Source organism: Bombus pascuorum, chromosome 6, assembly GCF_905332965.1.
Source record: "Bombus pascuorum chromosome 6, iyBomPasc1.1, whole genome shotgun sequence".
Lineage (NCBI taxonomy): Eukaryota > Metazoa > Arthropoda > Insecta > Hymenoptera > Apidae > Bombus > Bombus pascuorum.
The window spans coordinates 5,131,462-5,154,978 of record NC_083493.1 but is presented as its reverse complement, the minus strand read 5'-3'; the positions used below and the strand labels follow the sequence as shown (position 1 = coordinate 5,154,978).

General features: G+C 36.5%; 1 protein-coding gene and 1 long non-coding RNA gene across 5 annotated transcripts in view; both read left to right on the top strand.

Moving 5' to 3' along the window:
* The window catches only part of LOC132908169 (putative transcription factor capicua), a 44,060-nt gene that overhangs the window by 9,230 nt on the left and 11,313 nt on the right, over positions 1-23,517 (top strand). For 3 of the 4 annotated variants that reach the window (XM_060961886.1, XM_060961887.1, XM_060961885.1), the window contains exons 2-14: positions 14,138-14,424; positions 16,677-17,063; positions 17,181-17,745; positions 17,851-18,114; positions 18,367-18,478; positions 18,576-18,782; positions 18,861-18,976; positions 19,062-19,927; positions 20,007-20,223; positions 20,556-20,636; positions 22,248-22,531; positions 22,676-23,086; positions 23,167-23,476. In XM_060961886.1, the coding sequence (XP_060817869.1) occupies positions 14,344-14,424; positions 16,677-17,063; positions 17,181-17,745; positions 17,851-18,114; positions 18,367-18,478; positions 18,576-18,782; positions 18,861-18,976; positions 19,062-19,927; positions 20,007-20,223; positions 20,556-20,636; positions 22,248-22,531; positions 22,676-23,086; positions 23,167-23,476 (3,901 nt within the window). In that variant the 5' untranslated portion in view covers positions 14,138-14,343. Of the gene's footprint in view, positions 1-14,137; positions 14,425-16,676; positions 17,070-17,180; positions 17,746-17,850; positions 18,115-18,366; positions 18,479-18,575; positions 18,783-18,860; positions 18,977-19,061; positions 19,928-20,006; positions 20,224-20,555; positions 20,637-22,247; positions 22,532-22,675; positions 23,087-23,166; positions 23,477-23,517 lie in introns of all 4 variants that reach the window. The other variant, XM_060961884.1, reaches the window with a different exon arrangement.
* LOC132908234 (uncharacterized) lies at positions 14,638-16,199 on the top strand. Its single transcript, XR_009658337.1, has 2 exons — positions 14,638-14,809; positions 14,897-16,199. It is a non-coding gene; the product is annotated as an uncharacterized LOC132908234 (long non-coding RNA).

The window sequence follows — 23,517 nt, the reverse complement described above, 5'->3', positions numbered from 1 at the left end:
CTGGTGAACCCCCCAGTCGCCATTCTGGCTCCACTGTACCATACAGTCTCTACCTTTTCTTTCTCACAAAGAAAAACAGTTGATTCCTTCTTGGCTTGTTGTTGTTGGCTTTAAAAAGTTTTCCGTTTTCTAAAAAGGAACAAACCTACAGATAATTAGGAAGATACATATTTGAGAACTCCTATGTGAGATGTTCATTAATATTAGTATGTTATATACCTGTCTTGCTTTATACACGTATTAGAAGAAACACGCGAAAGTTACAAACGCACGAAATCGTGTTTTACACGATATCCGAATCGCTTTAGTATTTTCTCGACTTTGAATTACATTTGAACAAAGCGTCGTTTCAAAACGATATAATAGATAAAAAGCGTATCACGAAATTGAGTATGAACATACGAATATCGAAAGAATTCACAGAATATTCGAAAAAACCATAGAAAATCTGAATAATGTATGGCACACGAATCTGTTAATTAAAATTAAAGAGTAACTTCCCCATTCGTATCACTTCCTTCTCAAATCGTATTTGGCCGACAGACTTTCCGAAGTAAAAATTCGGCACGTCGTCTCCGATCTGCGTCTAATACGTTTTTGGTGTTCCACAAGGAAACGTACTGCGCTCAAGTTTAAAGTTTAAACGGCACGGCAATATCGCAACGATTGAACGAAAAATACAGAATCTGTGCTGGCTCATCGGCGAAAGATCACAACTTAATACTACGAACAAATTATTATTACGCAAAAAGATTTTGATAATAATCTGGACACGTGGTTGCATGCTGTGTGGGCAAATTTAAATATCATTGGAATACGGCAGAACAAAATACTACGACAAATCCTAAACATGGATTGATATATACCAATAAGGCATAAATCGACGAAGAAATTGGAATATTACCAGGTTGAGAAAAACAGCACGCGCTAGCAAACTCTATCGCAAAAGGCCTGATGCCTAAAGTACAAACTGTCCAACAACGAACCTGATATATCTTCCTAATGAAGAATACAGACTACGTAAACATTGCTTCTTACATGTAGCAACTAGGTTGAGTTAAAGCAACAAATTAATATATAAATTTGCATCGCTTTGTCACAAGCCATTGGACGTTGTACACGTTTAGCGCCACATACCGTATATCAAAGTTGGTCCCTAATATCTTCACTCGATAGATTGCACAGCAAGAAAGGGAACGAAAAAAAAGTAATTATCCATTAACCCTTTGAACTCCTTTGTCGAGTGACTCAGCATTGATTTTATTCACAGGTACTCTCTTATGTCGAGTCACACTCGACATTTTGAAATTGCCAGTTTAAATATGTATTATACTTGGCAAGATTTTTTTTTTTATTTACACGAGCAATATCACATATTCGGTATAATTAGTAAGAAGGATTGTTTCAATTAGCTTCTGTCACTTAGCTGTCTTCTAAAGTATATTTCAAATAAGACGCTTGGAATAGTAGGCAACGATTGAAAGGAAAATTGGAAAAGAATCGGGAGTTGGAAGAGTTCGAATTTCATTTGTCTGCGTTTACAGTTTCTTTCACACATGTATATTTCGCTTTGTACAAATCGTCTAGATAAAACACGATGTCAAAAGCAACATCTTATTACGTATCGTGTCCATCGCTATTACACAGTTTGCATCTTGTTCAGCTAAATTTTGCTAAACTAAATTTCTCTTAATTTCTACGACATTACCATAAGTACTGTTACTCGTACGAGTAATTTCACATACCTCGTACATACCTTTGCATTTGTACATTTGTTGCATCGGTTCGGATCAATCTGCGATAAACTATCCGATTTACTCGATAGGTAAATTTTAATGGGACTTTTCCTTGGTTCGCGGTAACCGATAACCGGTAACTGGTAAACTGGTAATCCGTGGGTGCGAGTTCCGATGATGAGGCGCTATCACCATTGGGCGACATGGAAACGTCGATGGTATTAAAATTCATTCCTCGCGTGCTCGACGCAATATACTATGGTGGCAATAGTACGACCAACGAAATGGTAAATGCCTGCATATACATATATAGATATATTTAAAGACACGAATAGCGCGGGACATTCGTAATTAGATTAATGCAGGTGACTGAACACTCGGGCACGAAGTAATCGTTATCGGCTTAGTGTATTTTTACTCACCTAAGCCGTGGATATTGATTTTAGTTAAATGAGTACCACTTGAATTTTTGAAGTACTAACCGGAGGGGAGACGCAACTACAAATCGATTTATAGTTCAGATATCTTTATCGTTCTGTGTTAATGTAAAGAAGATACATAGCGAGTGTACACTAACCAATGAGTAAAACAATCGATTTCATTCAGCTGAAAATCGCATTATGTTTCGTCGTTACTATAACCTACTTTTATCTTTGCCGCGGCCTTGCAGTTTTTTAACAATAATTTTCAATAGGAATTTGCACGTTGAATATTTGTCTTGCGTATACGAATCTGTTCCAGGGTATTTCGATCGAAGAGATGAAATCGAAGAGAATCTTACTCGCAATGAGGAATTGCCTATAGCAGTTTTTGCTCTGAACAGTTTCCTCTATTTATCCTTATCGCTTTTTACCAATCTGCAATATCTCTACACGTATAAAGATGTTGTCGTAATTACGTTTGATCTGCGCGACCCGCGATTACAAGTACAATCTGCCTTCCTTTATTACAATTATTTGATCCGAATTTCCAAAACGAAGTGAGGAATTGCAATCGATTTGATTTATATTATTACGAGCAAATAAAACGTCGGATATAGAAATTGCGATTGATCGTATACAACAGTATCTGAATAGAACCGTGCCCCACTACTGCTCCGTGTCGGAACGGATAATATAAACCAATCTTTACGTTCCAATCATAGAATTTACGATCGAATTATGTAAGCGTCTATAATATCTTGGTAGAGGTGGGAGAGAGAGAGAGAGAGAGAGAGAGAGAGAGAGAGAGAGAGAGAAACTCTATCTTCCTGATACTTACAATTAGATCCCGTGTTCTTGTACTGGGTCGAGGCAGGATCTGGTATGACATAATGTGATGTGGAATAGTTTATGTTTACACGTGTATAATACATGGGCTTCTTACCTGACAAAGACACAAATTTGTTTTCGTGAGTGGGCACACGTACACCGATGAAACATTAAGGGGTAATGTCATGCTGTTATGAGTCCGGAAATTTATCGATACCTTGTTAAAAGTCTTTTACATGTGACTTAATGCACGTTTTACGTTTCTTCCTTTTTATTTATTTATTTATTTATTTTTCTTCTCGCTGCGATATTTTTGTGTACGGTATTAATATGAGATTTTATAAAATGCACGTACAAAGGCACGTGGATGACGCATCCGATGTGCTAGTTCGATATTTTTTTCCTATTATTTACTTCTCATCGCGTAATTTTCAATGCCCTTGTATATAGATAGTCCAGTCAAACTAGTCTTTTACGCAACATTAAATGGTATGTTAAATTTTCTTGCGTGAACTCACAGAAATCATGTTCAGGAACAAAAATCCTATTACGTTTGCCACTCGAGATTTCTTGCACGGACTTGGTAAACGATCTTCAAAGTTGTTGAGAACAGGTTTTCTGTATATAAAAACGAACCTAATAGTCGGATCACAGAAGGTTTCGAATAAAAATTGTACATGTTCAGAATATCTATCAGGTGAGACGTCACACGTTAAGATTAGTTAATTCGTTGTGCCGTAAGTAAATAAACACCGTCCAAAATCGCGCTGTTTCTAATTGTCCAATTATTCGTGCAAAAGTCTAGTTTTCGTTATTTTCGAAAAGTTTGCAAGATTTCATCCCCAAACGTTTACTAATGTAAGCTATTTAACAATTAAAATACTTTTTGCAATTTTTGGAAGTCACAACTGGCGCGGGCTTTCTTTATTCTCCAAGAGTTAATCTTTCACGTACAACTGGAAGCTAATCAATTTTTTAATTGTAAGCTATTAAAAAATGGCACCAAAAACTGCGCATCGTTTTACTTTTTATAATGACACGTTTACAATATAAATAATATAACGTTTATGGTTAATATCTATGCTAAAAACGTAAAAATTATTAGAATTCAATAATATAGATAAAAATAAATGCACAATTATAACGACAATTATTAAAAGTTTTTAATTATTTAATAATAAACTAACAATTCCATTTTTCTTAATGTTCGTTATAAAAATATATAGAGGCAATGCTAATGATTATGGTTAACGATAAATCAACGACAAAAGTAAAAAATTAAATGTAAACAGATAAAAATATTGATTTGGAAATCAATTTTGAAATTATGCTTGTGAATTTTTTAATATCCCAATGTCCCATATCCCAAACTTAAAAGAACCTCTCATTTCGACCATTAGTTGCTGAGATAATCAACGTCGATTCATTTTCACTGCACGGGTTTAATTCTGTGCGCTGCTTGCGTCTGTCTCCAGTCGAGCCGCCACGCTCAACGGGTCATATTTTTGGTCGATTTTATTAATATTTTACTGACTCGTTTTGTGTTCGATATAGTTGAGTCAAATTTTTAATAGTTCTTCCCTATAATTCTTATATTCCTAACGCACATATTAACCATAAATGTTATATTCTTTATATTACAAAAATATCTTATCAGTGTTAATACAAATATCGCGGAGTAATCGGTTAACGAATTTAGTAAAATTTTCCGCACATTTTTTGTATGAATTTTTCTGTTTCCTGCGAATTCTTACGATGTTGGTGCCTACTTGAAAAAAAAGAGTAGAAAGTACAAGTGTAGATATTGCTTGATCGAAAAGTTATTTTATCGAGAATACGTGAAAATCAAAAAAAATGATATTTGTTACTGAACAATTTCACACTGGCAATTATCTCTTACAATAATTTAATAACTACATAATAATATTAGCGAATCGGCAAGCTACACGATATAACTACGATATAGATTTCTATTGCACAGATAGCTTCTACAATTTTACGCTATTATAGTATCTCATAATCGTAGTTACTCATAATCGTTACTGGACTGTTACTACGTCGAAACATCAGAATCCTCAAATGCAATCGACTCGGTTGCAGAAGTGGTGTTTGCATTTTTCAAGTAGCTGTACATTCCACCGATACTATTATCTTTAAAGCAGAACGGAAGTCGCGGCATACTCGTGTGTAGGCTCAGGCTGCCCGAAAGTACGTTCGTTGTCGTCTCTTTCGCTGTACCAAATGTGGCGTATTTCTCTGTAAATATAGAAGATGATACGTTACGTCTCGCTATTTATCATATGTGGAGAAACAAGCGCAGAGTAAAAGAAATAATTAAGTTGATCGATATTTAACAGTTACTTTACTTAAGACGATTAATCACCACGATTTATTCCGATATGATCTACCGTACGATCGATGTATCGGTTATTTTTGATGTCACGAGATTCTGCTATCTTCTTCCTTTTACCTTGATAGAACGGTTTTGCGTCTTTATCAGCAGAGAAAGAGGAAATTTTTTGCGCTTCCAACTTATCGTACATTGCGCATAATACATATATCGCATCTCCTATAATGGTTACGATGTCGGCGGGTGTAACACAGGAAACGACGTGATTCGAATGGATTACTTCCCGTTAAATCTTCATTTTGCAAACAATAATCAAGTAAAAATATTATTGTCTGCCGCTGTTCATTAGCCGTGATTAACCTTCGGTCTTTTAGATTATTCTGCTGCGACTATGCTGCTGATGATCACGCATCGTATTAACTTGTTAACCGGTTTGTTCTTTCATAAAAAGCTTGTACAATTACAGGAGTCAAGATGATTAATAAAAACGAATCAATTTCAAAGTTTAATCGAACGAATATAAACAGGACATTACGTCTCATTGAAATAAATTCGTATTTATATATTGTATAGATGTAAATGAATGAATTTAGATATACAGGCTGATAAGAAAAAAAGGGATTCGTAAATTCTAGGTAGATAATACTCGCCAAACAATGGAAAAAGTCCGAACAAGCACGAGGTTGAAAAATTAATATCCTCAAACTTATAAACAATTTCTCGTTTTGGTTAAAGCGACTGACTCGTTTTCTATAATGTACTCTTCAACGATCAACAACACAGACGAAATACGTAATATACATATACGATTACGCGAACAGTTGGAACACGTGTAGGATTTTTTGAAAGAATACATAATTTTCTAATAGAAAAGTGTGATGAAGCGGTTGTGGAAATGGAAGGAGGGAATGTTAGAGAAGTTGCTGTAACCAGGAAAAGAAGAACCGATAAGGTAATGCGATGTTTCCATATGGCATGATTATTCCCGAAGCAAGAAAGTCATTTGTTTTAACCGCTTAATGATATAAACGAATAATCGTTTATAACATTGAAAATATTAATTTTTCGACCACGTGTTTATTCATGATTTTTTTCATCATTTGACGGCTACTATCTGCTCTAGAGGTTATAAACCCATTTTTCTTATCAGCCTATAGATACAATTTTATAAAACAATGTACATAATGTATAGGTACATTCGACATATGTGAAGTCACATTCTTTATTTTTTCATGTTGGGCATTAATATAACGTAATCGATGACGTACTTACATTACATGTCACTTACATTATAATCATATGACAAATCACTGGACGTACAATAGTAGCTCACTTTTATGTCATATGTGATCAAGGTTTCGTAAAACTTTTATGATGCTCGAACGTAAGCTTCTCGATAAAGGCTTAAATTTAGTAATTGATGTCATCTGTACGATGTCGTACAATGACAGTACGATACCGATTTCTATCAATCACATATAAATAGTTGTTCTCCTTTAACGACATTAAAATTACGTTGTAATGTCAACGACGATGAAAGTTTTCTTTACGGTAAGACTTAGTTTATTGCAACCGAATTTTAAATTGTAGAGGAGGAGCTATGGATATTAAGGTAATTTAAAGGAAGAGAAAGAGAGAGAGACGTACGACAATTTTAAAAGCAAACTTCGATTCAAACTAAAATACTTAAAGAGTATTTAATCTACTTATCGACTAATATGGTACACTATCTTGTCTAAAAAATTGCGTGTAATAATAATAATTTTAGTTTATTATTTACTCCTCTTTCTTACTATTCTCTATTAAGAGATATACCGTTTCTTTAAACGAAAATTAATTTTGCTATTACTGTCATTATTAAACCAATTACTATATATCCTAGTTAATCAATTACTATCGTGTAGGAAGTTGTATTATCCTAAATCGCATGATATAACAAATCATTACTTAATTGCAATCTGTCACAATATCTAACAAAAAGATATTTAAAGTAACGTGCAATATATAATCTTTTTTTTTTTTTTTTTTATTTATTTTGGTTATTTTACAATTTGTCCTTATGGACATTTGGTAAAGTGTTATATCTTGTTGGTGAAGAAAAAAAAATAAAAATAAAAAATAAATATAGCGTGTGGGCGGCCACCCCCAGCGGGGTGCCAGCTTCGTTTTTTCTAAGTTATATCTTTTATGATGCGATATATAATCTGACAAAATTTCGTTGTAATTCGATGATGCTCCGTTCTATTGACTCGTACGTTAAGAATCATTTTATCGATCGCACTTTTATCGCATATTTTTAAGGTCAATTGTCGGACCAACTTAAAAAGTTCTACTCACGCATTATCTCGCAGTATCACGAGCATATGTGCAGTCTATGTTACTACTTGGAATTAGTAAGACAATCGTAACAAAACCACGCCGTGGATATACGAGAGCGATGATGTTAGCTGGAAAAGCAGGTGTTTCAAAAGACTAAGAGGCAGGGATGCGCGTAACAATAGCATAGAAAACGAATAGATGGACAATTGTCAGGGAAGATCGCCTTTCTACCTGTCACGACGTTGGTAGTACCGCCGCATATCTGATTTATGCCCGAACTAACCGAGGTCGGAGCACCACAGCCCCCCTGGTCTTACGTTCCATTGTGGCGAGGTGCCTCGTAGATTGGTCGAGAGGCTACGTATACAATATTCGCGCGACGATTTGTCTCCTTTCATTCAGGCCATTCACCATAGAGAGAAGAAAAGAAACGATACGGGGAAAAAGAAAAGAAGAAGAAGAAGGAGAAAGAAAAAGAGGAGGGGAAAGGGGCACAGGTATCGGTTACAAGTTGTTAAGGCCCGTTAAAAGGAAAGCTCCTCGAGGTCCCTGCGAGTGAACGGCAGATCGGCGGGTGGTATACTTCTGACGGCGATGGTCGAGGTATCATCCACTGTTTTCTTTTCCATGCGTAATTCGTATGGCCGATTCTCTCTTCCTCTCCCTCTCTCTCCCTGGAGATTTCGTTTTAAAGTCAGGAAACTAATACCGAGGCCATAATACGCCCGGGGTAGTCCCCTTTAGTATACTTTGCTGGAACTTGAATGGCACCTGAACACCAGTAGGTATACCGTTTCGGGAATAGATACCGGGAAAAAAGGTATCGAGTACAGGTTTGACATTTTTCGTGGATAATATACTTTAACGCCGGGACGTTGCTCCTTGTAGTCGTATTACGAAATAACGTAAATGAAAAATTAGATAAATTTACTTTCATTTCTCGGGGGTTTTCTTTAATTTAATCATCGTTCCAAAGTAAATAAACATCGTTTGATTGTGTATGGTATGTATCGCTTGTTTCTTAGAGTTTGAATTTTTATTTCGTTACTTACTGGGTACGCTATCTAAAATCTCGTGAATCTCAGGAGTCGCGGCATTTGAAAACAAGATTACGATAACACTATACTGTGTAATTGTTCGTTTTTGTAAATTTTCTGGCGTAAAATAGGTCATCGTTTATTCAGCGTCGAAGATAAAATAGTAAGGTTAGCACATTCAAAGAATAATAATAATTGCGTTGTGTTTCGAATGTACCAGCATTTATATCGATGCGCATGACAGGTTGTAACGATTCGTTATATACTCGAGTTCCAATCCGCCTTTCCTTCGCGTAAAAATACTCTCATAATCTCATTAAATAACCTTATCTATAAAATACAATAAGTTTATCTAATCTTTGGTGCTTATTATGCCTATAAATATTATAACAACTAGCGCTGTCTAAATGTAAAAACTTATATTTCTTCCGTTTGCAGCGTGTGCAATTGTTGGAAGTATATCGAGCAACAGGCTCGACGTATGGAACACCGAGTAGAAAGCTGCTCGTGGACGAGCGACCGTGTAGTAGAAATTGATTAATTCTCGCTGGATGGTATAATATTATGATCGCGATAAGTTCAAATGGAAACGATTTTTTTCTTTTTTTTTTTTTCTAACAATAAGCTACGACTATTGCACAGTGGGAAAGCGGACCGCTAATAAAGACGTTACGCAAAGTACTTTTTGCATAATACACAAGCGTACCGCGTAGGTATTCCTATACAACTTGCATTCGGATTTCCACGTGTAGCGGAGTACGCGCGGCATGTTGTAATCTAGTCTGTTCGTGCACACTCTAGTTTTCGAATTTCCACAGTCTTACGGAACATCTACCTGACATTTCAGAAATGTGTATACTGATTTCATGCATTGTATCACGGGATTTCACGTCGCACGCCAATTGTTTGAACCTACCCCATTTTCTCTCTCTCTCCTTTTTATTGTGAAATTTGTTACAACTCAAAGGGATATCAATCGTTACGCTTACTTACAATTAATGCAACGAATTGCTTGTAAAGCGATGCGCTGTTATTAACCGTACTAAAATTACGTTTGCCTTGCGAACATTTTTCTGAGCAAGTTCAATACATTTTTACAGACTTCTTTCCTTAGCTACTGTTCATCGATGAGAACGATACAATTACAAATAATTTTTACATCGTGAAATGTTGCAACAACGCTAGTAGAATGAGTAGAAAGAATTAAAATATCATAATATCGAAGTTTTAGTTGTGAATTTAATCTCTTTTAGAAATATAATTCTTCGAGTTCGTGGTGTTTTGGTTCGCACATCGAGTCCACCACCCTACTCTAATTCAATTAGAACGGTATTTTCGGTAGGCTTTTTTCGATCGCTATTGGGGTGACTTCATCCCTCGGTTGTCTTTGCTAAAGAAGTCTCCTGTTTTGAGAATATCGAATGACTAGTAACGCGACACGCTGCTGATGTCGACGTAAACAAGTATACCAACCAGATACCTGAAAGTTCTTTAGACTTTACTTTCTACGTGTCGCTATTTGTTTTTCTTTTTCTTCTTCTTCGTTTTGTATTGCTTTCATTTGATCGAAAGAAGTGGACAATTATATACAAGTATTAAACACATTCGTCAATGTTCACATTATTCATTGCTCATTCATGACGATTATGTAAATTTTTGTATTTATGAATTATTTATTAATTTATTTAACTTGGTTAAAACGTCGACAACGCATCAAGATACGCAACTAGTTGAATTATTTCCCTTTGTTTGTACATACTGCGTGTGTGCGTATACTATTTTACAGTAGTAGTATGACTATATAACAATTAGAAACCTACTTTTATCATATTACTCACACTCGATGACTCATTTTTGCCTTGATGGTAGCAAGTTAATCTCGATACACTCGTATATCAGTGCCACACATTCACCGATTTACGTGTAACGCTATTATACAAATCTATTACTAACCGTAAGTTTTCTGTTTGCATAACCTGAACGTCTTTTTCAAGCTTTCATTATTTCGGATATTATACTACGTACACTAATACTCGAGATGCCTATTTGTCTCGAAGATAATTTCAGATAATAACGTAATATTCCTTTCTAAGAGATTCTCGTCTTTAACTACAATTAGGATACAGTATTTTATTTCTCCAAAATATAGAATGCATATCTCAGTGAAACAGACAGCCGACATTTCACGATATTTGCATCCTTAAAATGGTATAACATATCGATGCGAAGTAAGATACGTTCGAACGTCGAACGGAGTCGATTTTTCATGGCAAAGTTGAGACAGTGAGAGATCCGTTTTTGCGCGACATTCGAACGATCGAAAATAACGGCGAAAAACAGATCGGGAATTATTTTCTTCTCGTGGTAGAATGCGATCCAAGCGGAAATAGATGATGAAAATTTCGAATTTTCGAACGAACAAGTTCGGCTTGGCCACGATATTATCTTCTGAGCGGCGTCACGTAACAGGTTTTGAATTTCGTCCCGGTACACATGTAGACATTTGACCACCCTCGCGTACCTGTAAACGCGTCTCCACAGTGTTACGATAACGTTGTGAGAGAAAAAGACGGAAACAAGGAGAGGAAGAAGAGGCAAGAGGAGTAGAGTAAAGGAAAGGAAACATCGGTAAGAAAAAGAGAAAGAGCGTGAGAGAAGGAAGGGAGAAAGGGGGAGAGAAAGAGTCGACCAAACGACCAACCGATACGACACAATGGCGAAGAGTTTCGGAGCAGGCAAGACAGGCACATCGTGAGTCAGCCTCGTGGTAGGGAGCGTAGCGAGGTTAGTACTTACATTCCCCTTAACCACACACAGACACGTACACATACAACACACACAGAGGCACACGTACTCACATACATACAAAGCGTCGATCACGGGAACGCGTGTTTTCCTCCCAAGAAGCCAGGCCACGGGGCGAACTCGGCTCTCTCTCGTCAGTGTCGAAGGTGGTAGGACGCGAAGAACCCCGTGGTAACATCTCTCTTTCCTATCTCTTTTCTTCCAGTTTCCCCTGCGTTTACCGTCTCACTCGTTTAAACGTGAGATAAGAACGACACGCATACGCGTCTCATCCTCGTCCCACCAAACCAGACTAGCAACGTCATACCCTTTTCATCTTTCTTCCCCGTGTTTCTTCTCCGTTCTTTTTTTATATGCAGAGAGCCGAGACGCGATTGGGATAGACGTACTACCGTGCTCGGTGCGTTGCGCGTTGCGCGTGATTTCTAATCGATCCGCAAGATCGATTTTGTCTCTCATCTCGTATCGAAACTTTTCTATCGAGCTCTCGTCTCACGTCCGTTTCTTCGCTTTCGTAAGTGCGAGTCTCTATTTTGTGTGTGCTTTCTTCTTACTGTAATAGTTTGTATGTGCTCGTTTCTACTTCTCCTGTAATCCGTAATTCGTAATGCGTAATTTTTAATTTGTGATTTGTAATTTGTAATTTGTAATTTGTAATTCGTAATTTGTAATCTGTAATTCGTAATTTGTAATTTGTATTTCGTAATCGATAGCGGCTACGATCAAGTAGATCTGTTGACTACTAGGTACTTGTTAGTCACCCCTGGAATCTTCGTGTTGGGTACTGTTGCGGAAGTGAGAGTCGGCTTGAAGTGCGATCGTTTTTCTCCGATTTGAGAAAGAAACGCGATCATTTCTTGAATAGGTTATGTCGCGCGTGCCAATCTCCGCTTTTCGCTACGGCTCGCACACATGAATCGTGGCTTGTGTATACCTACATTTCTGTCGCTCTGTGTTTTTTAGCACGATCCCTGTCAGCCTGAAGGTCGAGGTGATATTCCAAGCTTGGACATTTTTCGTCTTTGTGATTTTATTCCGACCCTAACTGGCTGAATACATTCTAGTGCGTACTTACTCAAAATGCGTGTACCATGGTGTCCAGCGCGAACTAGCGTATCGATACTGTTTGCACAAATATCCGCCGGTTTTCCAAACGGTTAAACGTCCGAGAATCGGTACCTTCTTCGTTTCTTCGTTATAAGTATTACTTCAAAACATTTTTTTACATATTGCCGTGTTAATGAGTCTATCGCACATACGGTCGATAATAGAAACAAAAAAATTACTCTACTTCTCTACATTTATCGATTTATTACTAAACATTGCCAATTATTACATTATTTCACACCGTGTGACCGATTACAATAAAATATTATGCAAAATAGTTAGTCGAACAACAACAGAACAATTTCGTTCCTTTTCAATACCGGTTCGATAACAACTTTATTACTGAATATTGATTATTTGTGCGAAAAAAAGTTAATTCAAAAACGCACGTTTTCTGTTTTAAATCCTTAAATAGCGTTCATCGCCAATTATGAGAAACTCCACTTCATTTTTTTACACTCGCGTATACAAGTCAAACACATTTCGTACCAAACGTAATTTCATATTTTATTTGCATACAAAAGCTTTTTTCACGACAGCGATAAAAATACCAAACATTTAAATTCGATATTTAACATTTTCTTTTTCTTTCTTTCCTCTTTTATGTTCACCCAGGATATTTGATATCTTAATTTTTTTCATCAATCTATTTACGCTTAATGTTTCTTTTACACCATCATCGGCTCGAATACTCGTAATAACCTTTTTAACGTTAATTTTCCATACGCACACGTATGAGTCAAGTGTTGAAAGAAATGTTTGGAAGAACGCAATCAACAGTTGTTTCATAAGCTTGGCGATCGTTTTGTAACAGCGTGCGTAAAATCTGATTATACAAATTGTATACTTTCCGTCACGTGTCCTTGTTCGATGCGTCGAGCCACGCTACCGAACGCTCGCTACTGGAATGTTATTTGGTTCCGTAGCAAGTGGACCGATTATGTTCGATACGATTTGTCGATTTCGACGCTATCTTTTCCCTTACGATGATGACAAGAATGATACACCGCGTGGCCGAGTGCCCGCGGTAACTCAAGAGAAAATTGCTTCCCGCCGTGAACGATAATCCAAATGCGTGTGTAATTCGAGAATGATTTCTATTATAATCTGTTCAGAAACCGTTAAGTGGTCTATCGTTTGAATGTTAATCTTTCTTGTTATCGTTACGCGACATGCTACTCAACACAACAGCTGTTTGCCACGCTGTGCATTGCCATTAGGACGAGATTCAAAAAATTTCGCAGATAAGAGTAGCTGTTTAACGTGGATTAAGATTCAAATTAAGGAAATAAGAGGTATCAGGTGGTGCGTCGAAGGTGCGTCGTCGATGTAGAATAATGTGGAAATAAGATAACGGAGGAAGCCATTGTAGAGCAGAAAAGTTTCGGTTTGGAGGCTACCATGGTTTTGTCGATTTTAAGAAAACCAGGTTAACGTAATAGTCGCAGAAACTCCAAACCAAATGATGTGAGAACTGAACATTCGCAGAATCCTATAGTAACCACTTTGAAACACGTTCTTTGTTGTTCTCAGGACATTGACTAGAGTTACAAGAGAATTAAGAAAGAAGAGAAAAGTGTTCGCCTAAGAAGAGAATTTTCGGAGGAGGATGCTCGGCAGTTGGGGCTGGGAAGAAGAATTGGAGTTGGGAGAGGGAACAGCAACCCTGTCGCAAGATAGACAAAGACGAGAAAGCCCAGACTCGACGCATCCTGTCCCCGACAGCCGGGTGCTGAGGTATGCACCCAGCCGGTGTCACCACCCTCCCAGCTTCAACTCGCCACATTTCAGCACACAGCCTCCTCTCGACTGTACGGACTGTGAGTATAGATACATACTTACACGTATACGCGTATATACACTGAAAAGTTTCCGATCGCTTTTAATATTCGCCTAATCTAATTATTCTGGCCAATTCTTTTTTAGCGTTTACTCCATTGCTTACCTGTCTCTTAGCCTTCAAAATAATAATGTTTCGTTATTTCCTTTTTTTCATTCATCTAAATCGATTGCCGGATAACTGTGATGATTTTGCGATGGTCAAATCAAATATATGGATAGTAGAAAGAGTAAATGATAATTTTTGGCATAGATAGACAGATGGATATGTAATGTTTGAAATTACACGGCGTTATAGAGGATTAATTTATACACTTAGCTTTCTCATTGGATAAATAACTTTCTATGGTATTTACAATTTTCAAGGTTTGATACAATATATCAGCTAACTAGCAAAACTATAGTAGACTAAATATAAATTAACAAGTAGAATCCAACTCGTTTCTATTGCAGCTTTTTTACATATACCAACCTAAGAGAAATTGTTTCGTGAAGCCTCCATTGGAGATATTAATATTTACCCTTGTGCATGATTTGATGTGCGTAAAAATCTCCAACACAAGTATATGAGAGGTCGTAAATTGAATCTCAAACGGGAAGTGAAATTTATACGTGCGAGGCATCCTTTTTGAGAATACTGACTTTGCGCTTGTATCCACGCTCTAATTGCATATGCCTTCGTGCATACGAATTAGGATAAGTTGGAAATCATATTATGTAGTAAATGGTGTCTATCGAAGAAGGTATCATTTCTACCATAAAAACGAACTAAAAATGTATAGCATGAAAGTTAGAGATAAGAAACTCGATCTTCGAAAAAGTAGAATATGAATTAATTAGCCATATTCTGGTCGCACATTTTCACATTTTCCGATAATAATAATAATATGCGATAATAATATGCCGAAAATTTACTTATTCATCTTCTTTTGCTTAAAAAATAAAACGTGGATATTACGAATCATTCATGTGCTCGTAATGTGAACGTCCGTGGGTCAGAGTCAATGAGTACCTGTTCTTTCTCCTCCTCCTCCTTCTCCTCCTCTTCTTCTTCTTCTTTTTCTTCTTCTTCATCTTCTTTCTTCTTTGCTTTTTTTTCGTTCATTTCGAAGTGTAATGACTCATGGATTTGTTTGAATAATACAAACATGTTCAATCGTTTGGATTATGCATTTCTTCATTTTGCATCTATGTATATAGTTCCTTTTATTAAAATCGGCGAAAGTTAATGATGATTGCAAATATGTATTACAAATCTATATCTCCCGTTCGACGAATATAGAGATAACGCGATTATTATTCTGTCGTACGTTGTATGTGAACGAATCTATGACTCATAAATTTATACAGCCGTGTATAGTGAAATACAGTATATTTGATTCGTGTACGATGAGAAAAAAATATGTGGCAACTTTTGTTCTCTCTTCGTATCAAATACTTCACATATTTACATAGCAGTGTGCAAGTTATTGCTGACTAGTGTAATATTTAAAATACAAATCTGTTATTGCTTAGATGCGCTTTTTCTTATTAATATGCATCTCCGGAAGTTATGAAATGGGGATTTAACGCGGCAATAGTTACATATCGACTAACAGTAAGTAACTGCTACTCAAATATTATAAAATCGAAGGTGGAAATGCTTACTGCTCGTTACGATTCAAACGTTCCAAATGTTTCAAATATCGAGCACTAATGTGTGAAAGGTGTGTAGAAGAACGAGAGAGAGAGAGAGAGAGAGAGAGAGAGAGAGAGAGAGAGAAATAAAACTTGTATTTTAATACGATCAAATTTAGATAATTAATTCGCTATACAATAAAATCATCAAAATATGAAACTAGATACTACCAAACTATGAAAAGAAAAAGAAAAAAGGATATGTAGAATGTAGATATATGCAGTTAAGGAAAGTATAACAAAGATAATAATAATTATATATGATATTTTATTAAATGACACTTTTTCAATGTTAGAAACTGTAAATCTAACTTAAACATTAAAATAACGGGAACTTTCCTGAAAAACTGCACTTGCTTACTTGTATACGATATTTTCTATGATAGAAATTAACTTTTTCTGATATTTCTCTATATTTTATTCCTTTTTGCCAATTTTTCCGATTATATGTTAGAAAAGGAGGATAGAATAATAGTTGTTAGACGTTCATGAATGACTATATGAAGTTCTTACGAAAGTCAATTGTGTAACGTTGTATTGTTAATTCGTAGAGCAGCGTGAGGTGGTCAAAATGCTGACTGCTCACTCTGAGATGCACGAAAAACGGGATCCCCTTGGAAGCGGACAATATGGAGCAGGCGGGGGTGGTGGAGGCAGTTTGATCGAAGAAAAATCTACTCCGGAACAGCCACCCCCGCCGCCGGCGCCTCCTCAGCGGGATCCATCGGATCCAACGATCAGTGCTAAGAAACTTCCAAAGAAACGAAAGTTTGATCCATCGGAGCTCGAGGAGATGGATAAAACCAGCAATGTAACGAGAACCATAAATAATATAGTGAACATACGGACACCGAATATGCCACTCGGTCAATCAGGTTTAGTTCAGCAGGCAACCTTAGCAACTCGGCAATCGCCGCAGCAGCAAGAATCCGATTGCTATCAGGTACAGGTATATAACACGACACTATTAGATAATTAATTCTTACTAAAGTTTGATACTTGCTCAAATAATAATAGTACATGCTTCAGAAATTAATTAACGTAAGGAATACTTTAATAGGTATCCTCGGCACATTCGGTGGTAGTTTTACCGCCTCAAAGTACAGCAGTGGATTATTCTGTTCGAGAGGAATCTTTACGTTCTCGTCCTCGGCCTGCTACTGTTGCTATTGATCTCAGTGAGTGGCGCGACCACAGAGTGTTAGCTTTAAGGGATTCATATTATTATCCAGGTGTTATTCGTAATGTTGTTCAAGGAGAAATTTACATAGAGTTTGACGGAGAAAGAAAACTAATGCGTTACACTGACATTTTGGGCGCGGGGAGGTACGATGTGATAGGTGATGCGAGCCCTTCGGTTGGCCAAGTGACTTTAGATGCGAAAGTTTGTATTAGGTGTCCAACGTCAAACAATCATATCGATGCTGCTAAAGTGTTTGTAAAAGGGACAGTGTGCAAAATTTTAACCAAACCTAAGCGTTTTGTTGTTAAAATACCAAGGGAAGATGATCAAAGTGATAGTTATGTTGTGAAACGTGCGGATCTACGGTTAGTGCAACCCCCATGGTGGGACGAGCTAGAAGAAGGATTGGAAGACTGTGATTCTTCGAGGGTCGAAGGAATTGGTATGGAATACTTCTGCGCAATACATGCATCTGTAAATGAATATCTTTTAACCGAGAAACTTTACTTTCATTTATTTAAATGCTTTGCGTCCTTTATTTGCGCAGAACATGGCTATCGAAATTCTTCAGAACCTTCAACAGCAGTGCCAATTTTGCAACTTCATCACACTTCTCATCATACATCTCATATATCAACTCATAGCGACACAGGTGGTTATTACAGAACTACTGGTACTAGCCCTCTCATGACTCTAGCCACCTCTGCACATCCTGCCACTACAGCATTAAGTAATGGAAGTCGACCGTATGATGATTTAGAAAGCGAAGATGACTTGGATAGGGAAGATATTACATTCCCTTCGGATGCAGGTTAGATAAAATTCTATCTCTTGTATGATTTAGATATAGCACATTTTGTTAATGAAGATACACAGCCATTAAAGAGACGAGCATTTAAATTTTAAAAACTACATATTATAGTTATGGTCGTAATAAATGTTAACATAATATCATTTCACGATAATATTGTATTCGACATATTTTCTCATTTTTATCATAATCGTGAATTATCGAGTATAAAACTAGGAAAACACAATAGTAACGTAATTATTCAATTGACAGATGCAAAATTGTCAGGCAGCAGTAAAAGAAGCAGCATGCAAAGTCGGGGAAGTACCAGTAGTTTAGTCGAGCAACGCAGTATAACTCCTCGTTCTCAAGCAGCCACGCCCAGGTAATAACGATGATTAAATGATTTTCCTTATTTGCGAATAAAGTATATAGGGAGCAAGCATAACGATCTATCGTCGAATTGTTAAATTGTTCGATAGATCTCAGGCGGCAACGCCACATAGATATAAAAAAGGTGATGTAGTGGCTACACCAAGTGGAGTTAGAAAAAAGTTCAACGGTAAACAATGGCGCAGACTCTGTAGTAAAGAGGGATGTTCTAAAGAAAGTCAACGAAGGGGATACTGTTCTCGTCATCTTAGTTTGAAAGGTTCTTGTCTTAGAGGTCCAACCAATACCTTTCCTGGGTAAGAAGACATGCAATAATCCGTAACTAAATATCATCGCATTTAATAATATTACATATTAATTAAGAATACTTCTAGTGGTAAGATGGATGGCGAGGAAACATCTCGAGATTCTGACACTTCTCCAAATTATGGAGATAGAAGAATCGCTGGTCGATTTGATCAAGACGAAACTGAAGCTGCTAATATGCTAGGTAATTTTCTCAAATTTTTATATTTTACAAGATATTTGAATTGTTAACTTATCGACCTAATTCACGTAATATTTTATTATTATAGTTTCCTTGGGAAGTTCTAGATCAGCAACACCTGCCTTTTCCTCGCCAACTGGACAATCGTCTATATCTCCTTGTATCAATCAGTCTCCAGTACCACCTTTGGGATTGAATCAAAACAATGTGTTTATGCCTATTTCAAGTCCTGCTCATCATGCAACTCCATTAATTTCGCCTGGTGCAAAATGGAAACATTCACCTACTCAATCTACTTTCCTTACTCAGTATCAGCAGCAGGTGATAAAACCTGAACCTAATCGGGTGGTTAGATCAAATCGACCAGCGCCGACTGCCCCAGTCCCTGCTAGTATAGGAACAAGCGTGATAAGAATCTCTCCTGTGAGTCGTGGAATACCTGGATCTAATTTAACTTTGTCATGGTCGGAACAAAGCCCACCGCCGCGGCATCCATCAGTTGTGACGACTATAGCTCAACAACAGCAAGGCATCATTCTTCAACATGCACTCACAACAAACAATGGCTTTTCCAGTCACTCTGAAATATCTGAACAAAACCCGCAAATATTGAAACCATCTCATTCACCTCATATGCCACTGTCTGCACCAACACCACAAAACTTGACTCTTTTGCATAAGCCTTTAGAACAACCAGTTGATTATGCTCAACCACAAACGCAAAATCAACCAATATATGTGATGCAACATCAACACGAAAAAAAGTATCTTGTGATCAAAAATAGTATGGATGTGTCTGCAGCAGGCCATATAAACAATCAAGATGATAAATATAGACCAGCATTAATGAATCACTTAGGTCAGCTTCCAGCAACGTTACATCAAACGCAATGCCAACCTCCACAGTCACCTGCTGTTTCGTCCGTCCATGTTGATAAATTATCCGTTTTACAAGTAAGTAGCTTTAGTATTGCTTTAGTAATTTTACTAGTAATTCTTTTTTTTATCACGAATTCTAAATAACGATCATTAGGCGAGTAAAGTAGCTACACATGCATCTTCTCATATGGATATGCAGAGAGCGCAACCACCACCTACGAGCGTTGTGATGACAACCACTACTGAAGCTTCAAACCCGCCTACCCCAACAAGTGTCTTCCAGCATGTAATTGTACAACCCGCGCACTTGGTACAAATTTCTAAAACACAATCGTCTAGGGAAGAAAATTCTAAAAATAATGGAGTTCTGTGTAAGTATATCAACATTAGAAAATCTATTATCATCTTATTAAACGTTTATGTTTAGCTTTCAATATGACTTGTAGTTTGCGTGAAATCTTACCCAGTAACAACTGCGTTAAAAAATTATTTTTCACTTGTATATTTTGATCGAGCATAATTTCATTATGTAACTTACTAAAAAAGCCTGATATCAATTATCAATACAAAAAATTAACACCTTATACATATGAATCAATCTTATAAGATACTGGAACTCAAATTTACGTTCGCATTATTTTATTTTATCATTTTGCATTAATATCATAACAGTGAATTTGACTAAACGGTAAGACTTTCACAGATGGCAACCATGATGTACCACCTGCATACCAGCCCCATCCCCCATCATTACTGAACAATGCAGTGCGCAACTGGAAAAAAGGTTTGAATTTTAACTGCCAAAGAAAACGTGTGACTAATCTTACATTTGTTGTGAAGTACATACGTTATCAATGGTGCATAAGATTACGCGTGCCCTCTAACATTCATTAAATAGTAAAAAATGTAAGTTTTGCTTAGTAAATCTTGGTAAATCCTATACTATAAGGATATTGTTATATAGTTATAAACTTACTGGAAGCAGATATTGATATTTGTTATTTTAGTTTGCGTACTAGCAATTAAAATTATAGTATAATAAAAAATATAGAATACTATATTTTTAGCATAAAAACGTATAGATATAATAACGTTATGACTAGTACAATTTAACTTTTAACTGTTTATATATATACTTATTTATGTTTAACGAAATATACTAGAATTTAATCATGATATTATAAAGAGAGTAGATTCATGTATAACATATATTTTAATAATTTTATAGTTTCTGCAACTTATTTTATTAAAGGAATGCTTGTGAAACATGCAAAATGTATTATTGTATATTTTACAGCAAGTACTATCTATTAATCTTTTGCTCATGTTTTAACTATGTATTTTACCTCATTTTTTAAAATCAGAATACAAATCATTATCATATTTTATGTTCAATGTTACTTTAACAATGTTAATGTAACAATGTTACATTGTCGAAGCGTGACTAATAACATTTGCTTATTGAATGCAAAAGAAAATTATGTTAAATCCTGAAATATCAAAAGATTCAGAGTATGATACTCTTTTGCTATTTGATATCTTTTTGTTACATTTGAAATCTATATTATACTTAAGGATAATATTAACTACTTTGCTAATTTCATTAATACAATTGTTTTTATTATAAACCAACACATATTTTCATTGCTCTTCACACATCATTATTAACTCTTTGCGGACGGGACCGCTCGACGAGCGAGCATTGCTGTGGACGAGAGGTATTGGCATGCGCAATTGAGAAAATATACACGTTGAACGTTTGCGTTATTCATTGTCGAGGCTTGTATTATTTTCATCAATATTTAGTTCATCATCATTGTCACTATTACTAGAAATATTCAAACATCTGAGACGATTCCTTGTTGGACGGAGTTCGTTCTCACTGTCTGAAACACTGTCGTCGTCTTCTGTCTTGTCAGGTTCAAAATAATGTTCGTCATCACTACTATCACTATCGAACATGTTCTTTTTGGATCTTTTAGGCATCGTGTATAAGGTATTATAAAAAATATATAAAATATATAAAAAGCTTGCTGATTCGTCTGGTAATGTCATTGCAAGATTGAAATTCGTTCTGACTCGACCATCATCCTGCACTGTGACTTTACGTTAAACGGAAGATAAGATTTCTAAAGATCTATAATTTTCTTTTATCAAAAACATAATACTGTTTAGTTTACTATATCCATGCGTAAATGCGCATAAGGCTATCGCTCAGAAAAATAGACGTACGCCAGCCACTTCAAAATAACTGTCCGGAACTGTGAACAGATTCGGGCGGCTATATGCCGACATGCGTCCGCAACGGTAAAAAGACTTGGACGGCTATTTGCCGACTCTCGTCCGCAAAGGGTTAACCAAAGTGATTGTGACTAACACGAAAATATCATTACAGCTTTCCCTTGGCAGACAACGGTACTGGATCAGTCAGAAGTAAGTCCTCCACCATCTGCATTAAGTCCACCTTTGAGTGCGCCTCCAATTCCAATTGGCATGAGTACGCCTGGTGAAGATGGATCTGGACCGGGTCCGGATCCTATAACTCCCGCTGAAGAAGAAGATGACGATGTTTTTGAAACAGAACCGACAACTCCCGTAGAAGTTGAAGCTAATGCTAATAAGAGACGCAGTCAGTCCCTTAGTGCATTGCATTCTAAAGAGCCTCAGAGTCCACTTAAAGTAAGTACTATACTTCAAATAAGCAGATGGTGAATATGTTATTATTTTTATCTGCAAGTAATACCATGTCTTAAATTTATTCCAATATAATGTAATGGTTAGCCAAACACATAAGCATATCTCATTCATAATATAATTTTACAGACTAAAGACAGAATACGCCGACCGATGAACGCATTTATGATTTTTTCTAAACGACATCGTGCAGTGGTGCATCAAAGACATCCGAACCAAGATAATCGTACTGTGTCCAAGATATTGGGAGAGTGGTGGTATGCCTTAGGTCCAGAAGAAAAACAAAAATATCATGATCTTGCATCGGAGGTGAAAGAAGCACATTTTAAAGCGCACCCAGATTGGAAATGGTGTAGCAAAGATAGACGGAAATCTTCAACGACAAGTTTCAAAGGTAGCGAATCCCGAGGGAAATTGAACAGTACTGGGGAAGAAACAGACACGGGACCACCGGCAGACGATGTACCATTAACGCCAAGAGCTACAGACGAAATTACTGTTCCCGTTACTACTGTATACAATGAAGCTCCCACGATCGATGTAAATTTTATTTAAATCACTTACAATTTTAATATTTTATTTTGCATTTTATAGAATTAAACAATTTCATTCATATTTAGGTTATCAATCAGTCACATACTCATAGGATAATGGAAATGCCTCTGCCACTTGAAAATACAGAACCTGATTTAAAACAGGAGGAAGATGGTAATGCATCAGACGAAGATCAAATGGTAATCTGCGAAGATCCACAACCTGAAATAGATTTAAAGTGCAAAGATAAACTAACAGATAGCGATAATGACGTACAAGATGACGATGCTGAAAAAAAATGTTACACACAATCACGATTTTCACCTGTAAGCGGTCAGAAGAGGGAAGCAATGAATGTTAAACAAGAAGTAACCTGTAGACCTAAACCGATAAAAGGTTCGCTTTCATATCTAATGAAATAAAAAACATAATGCATT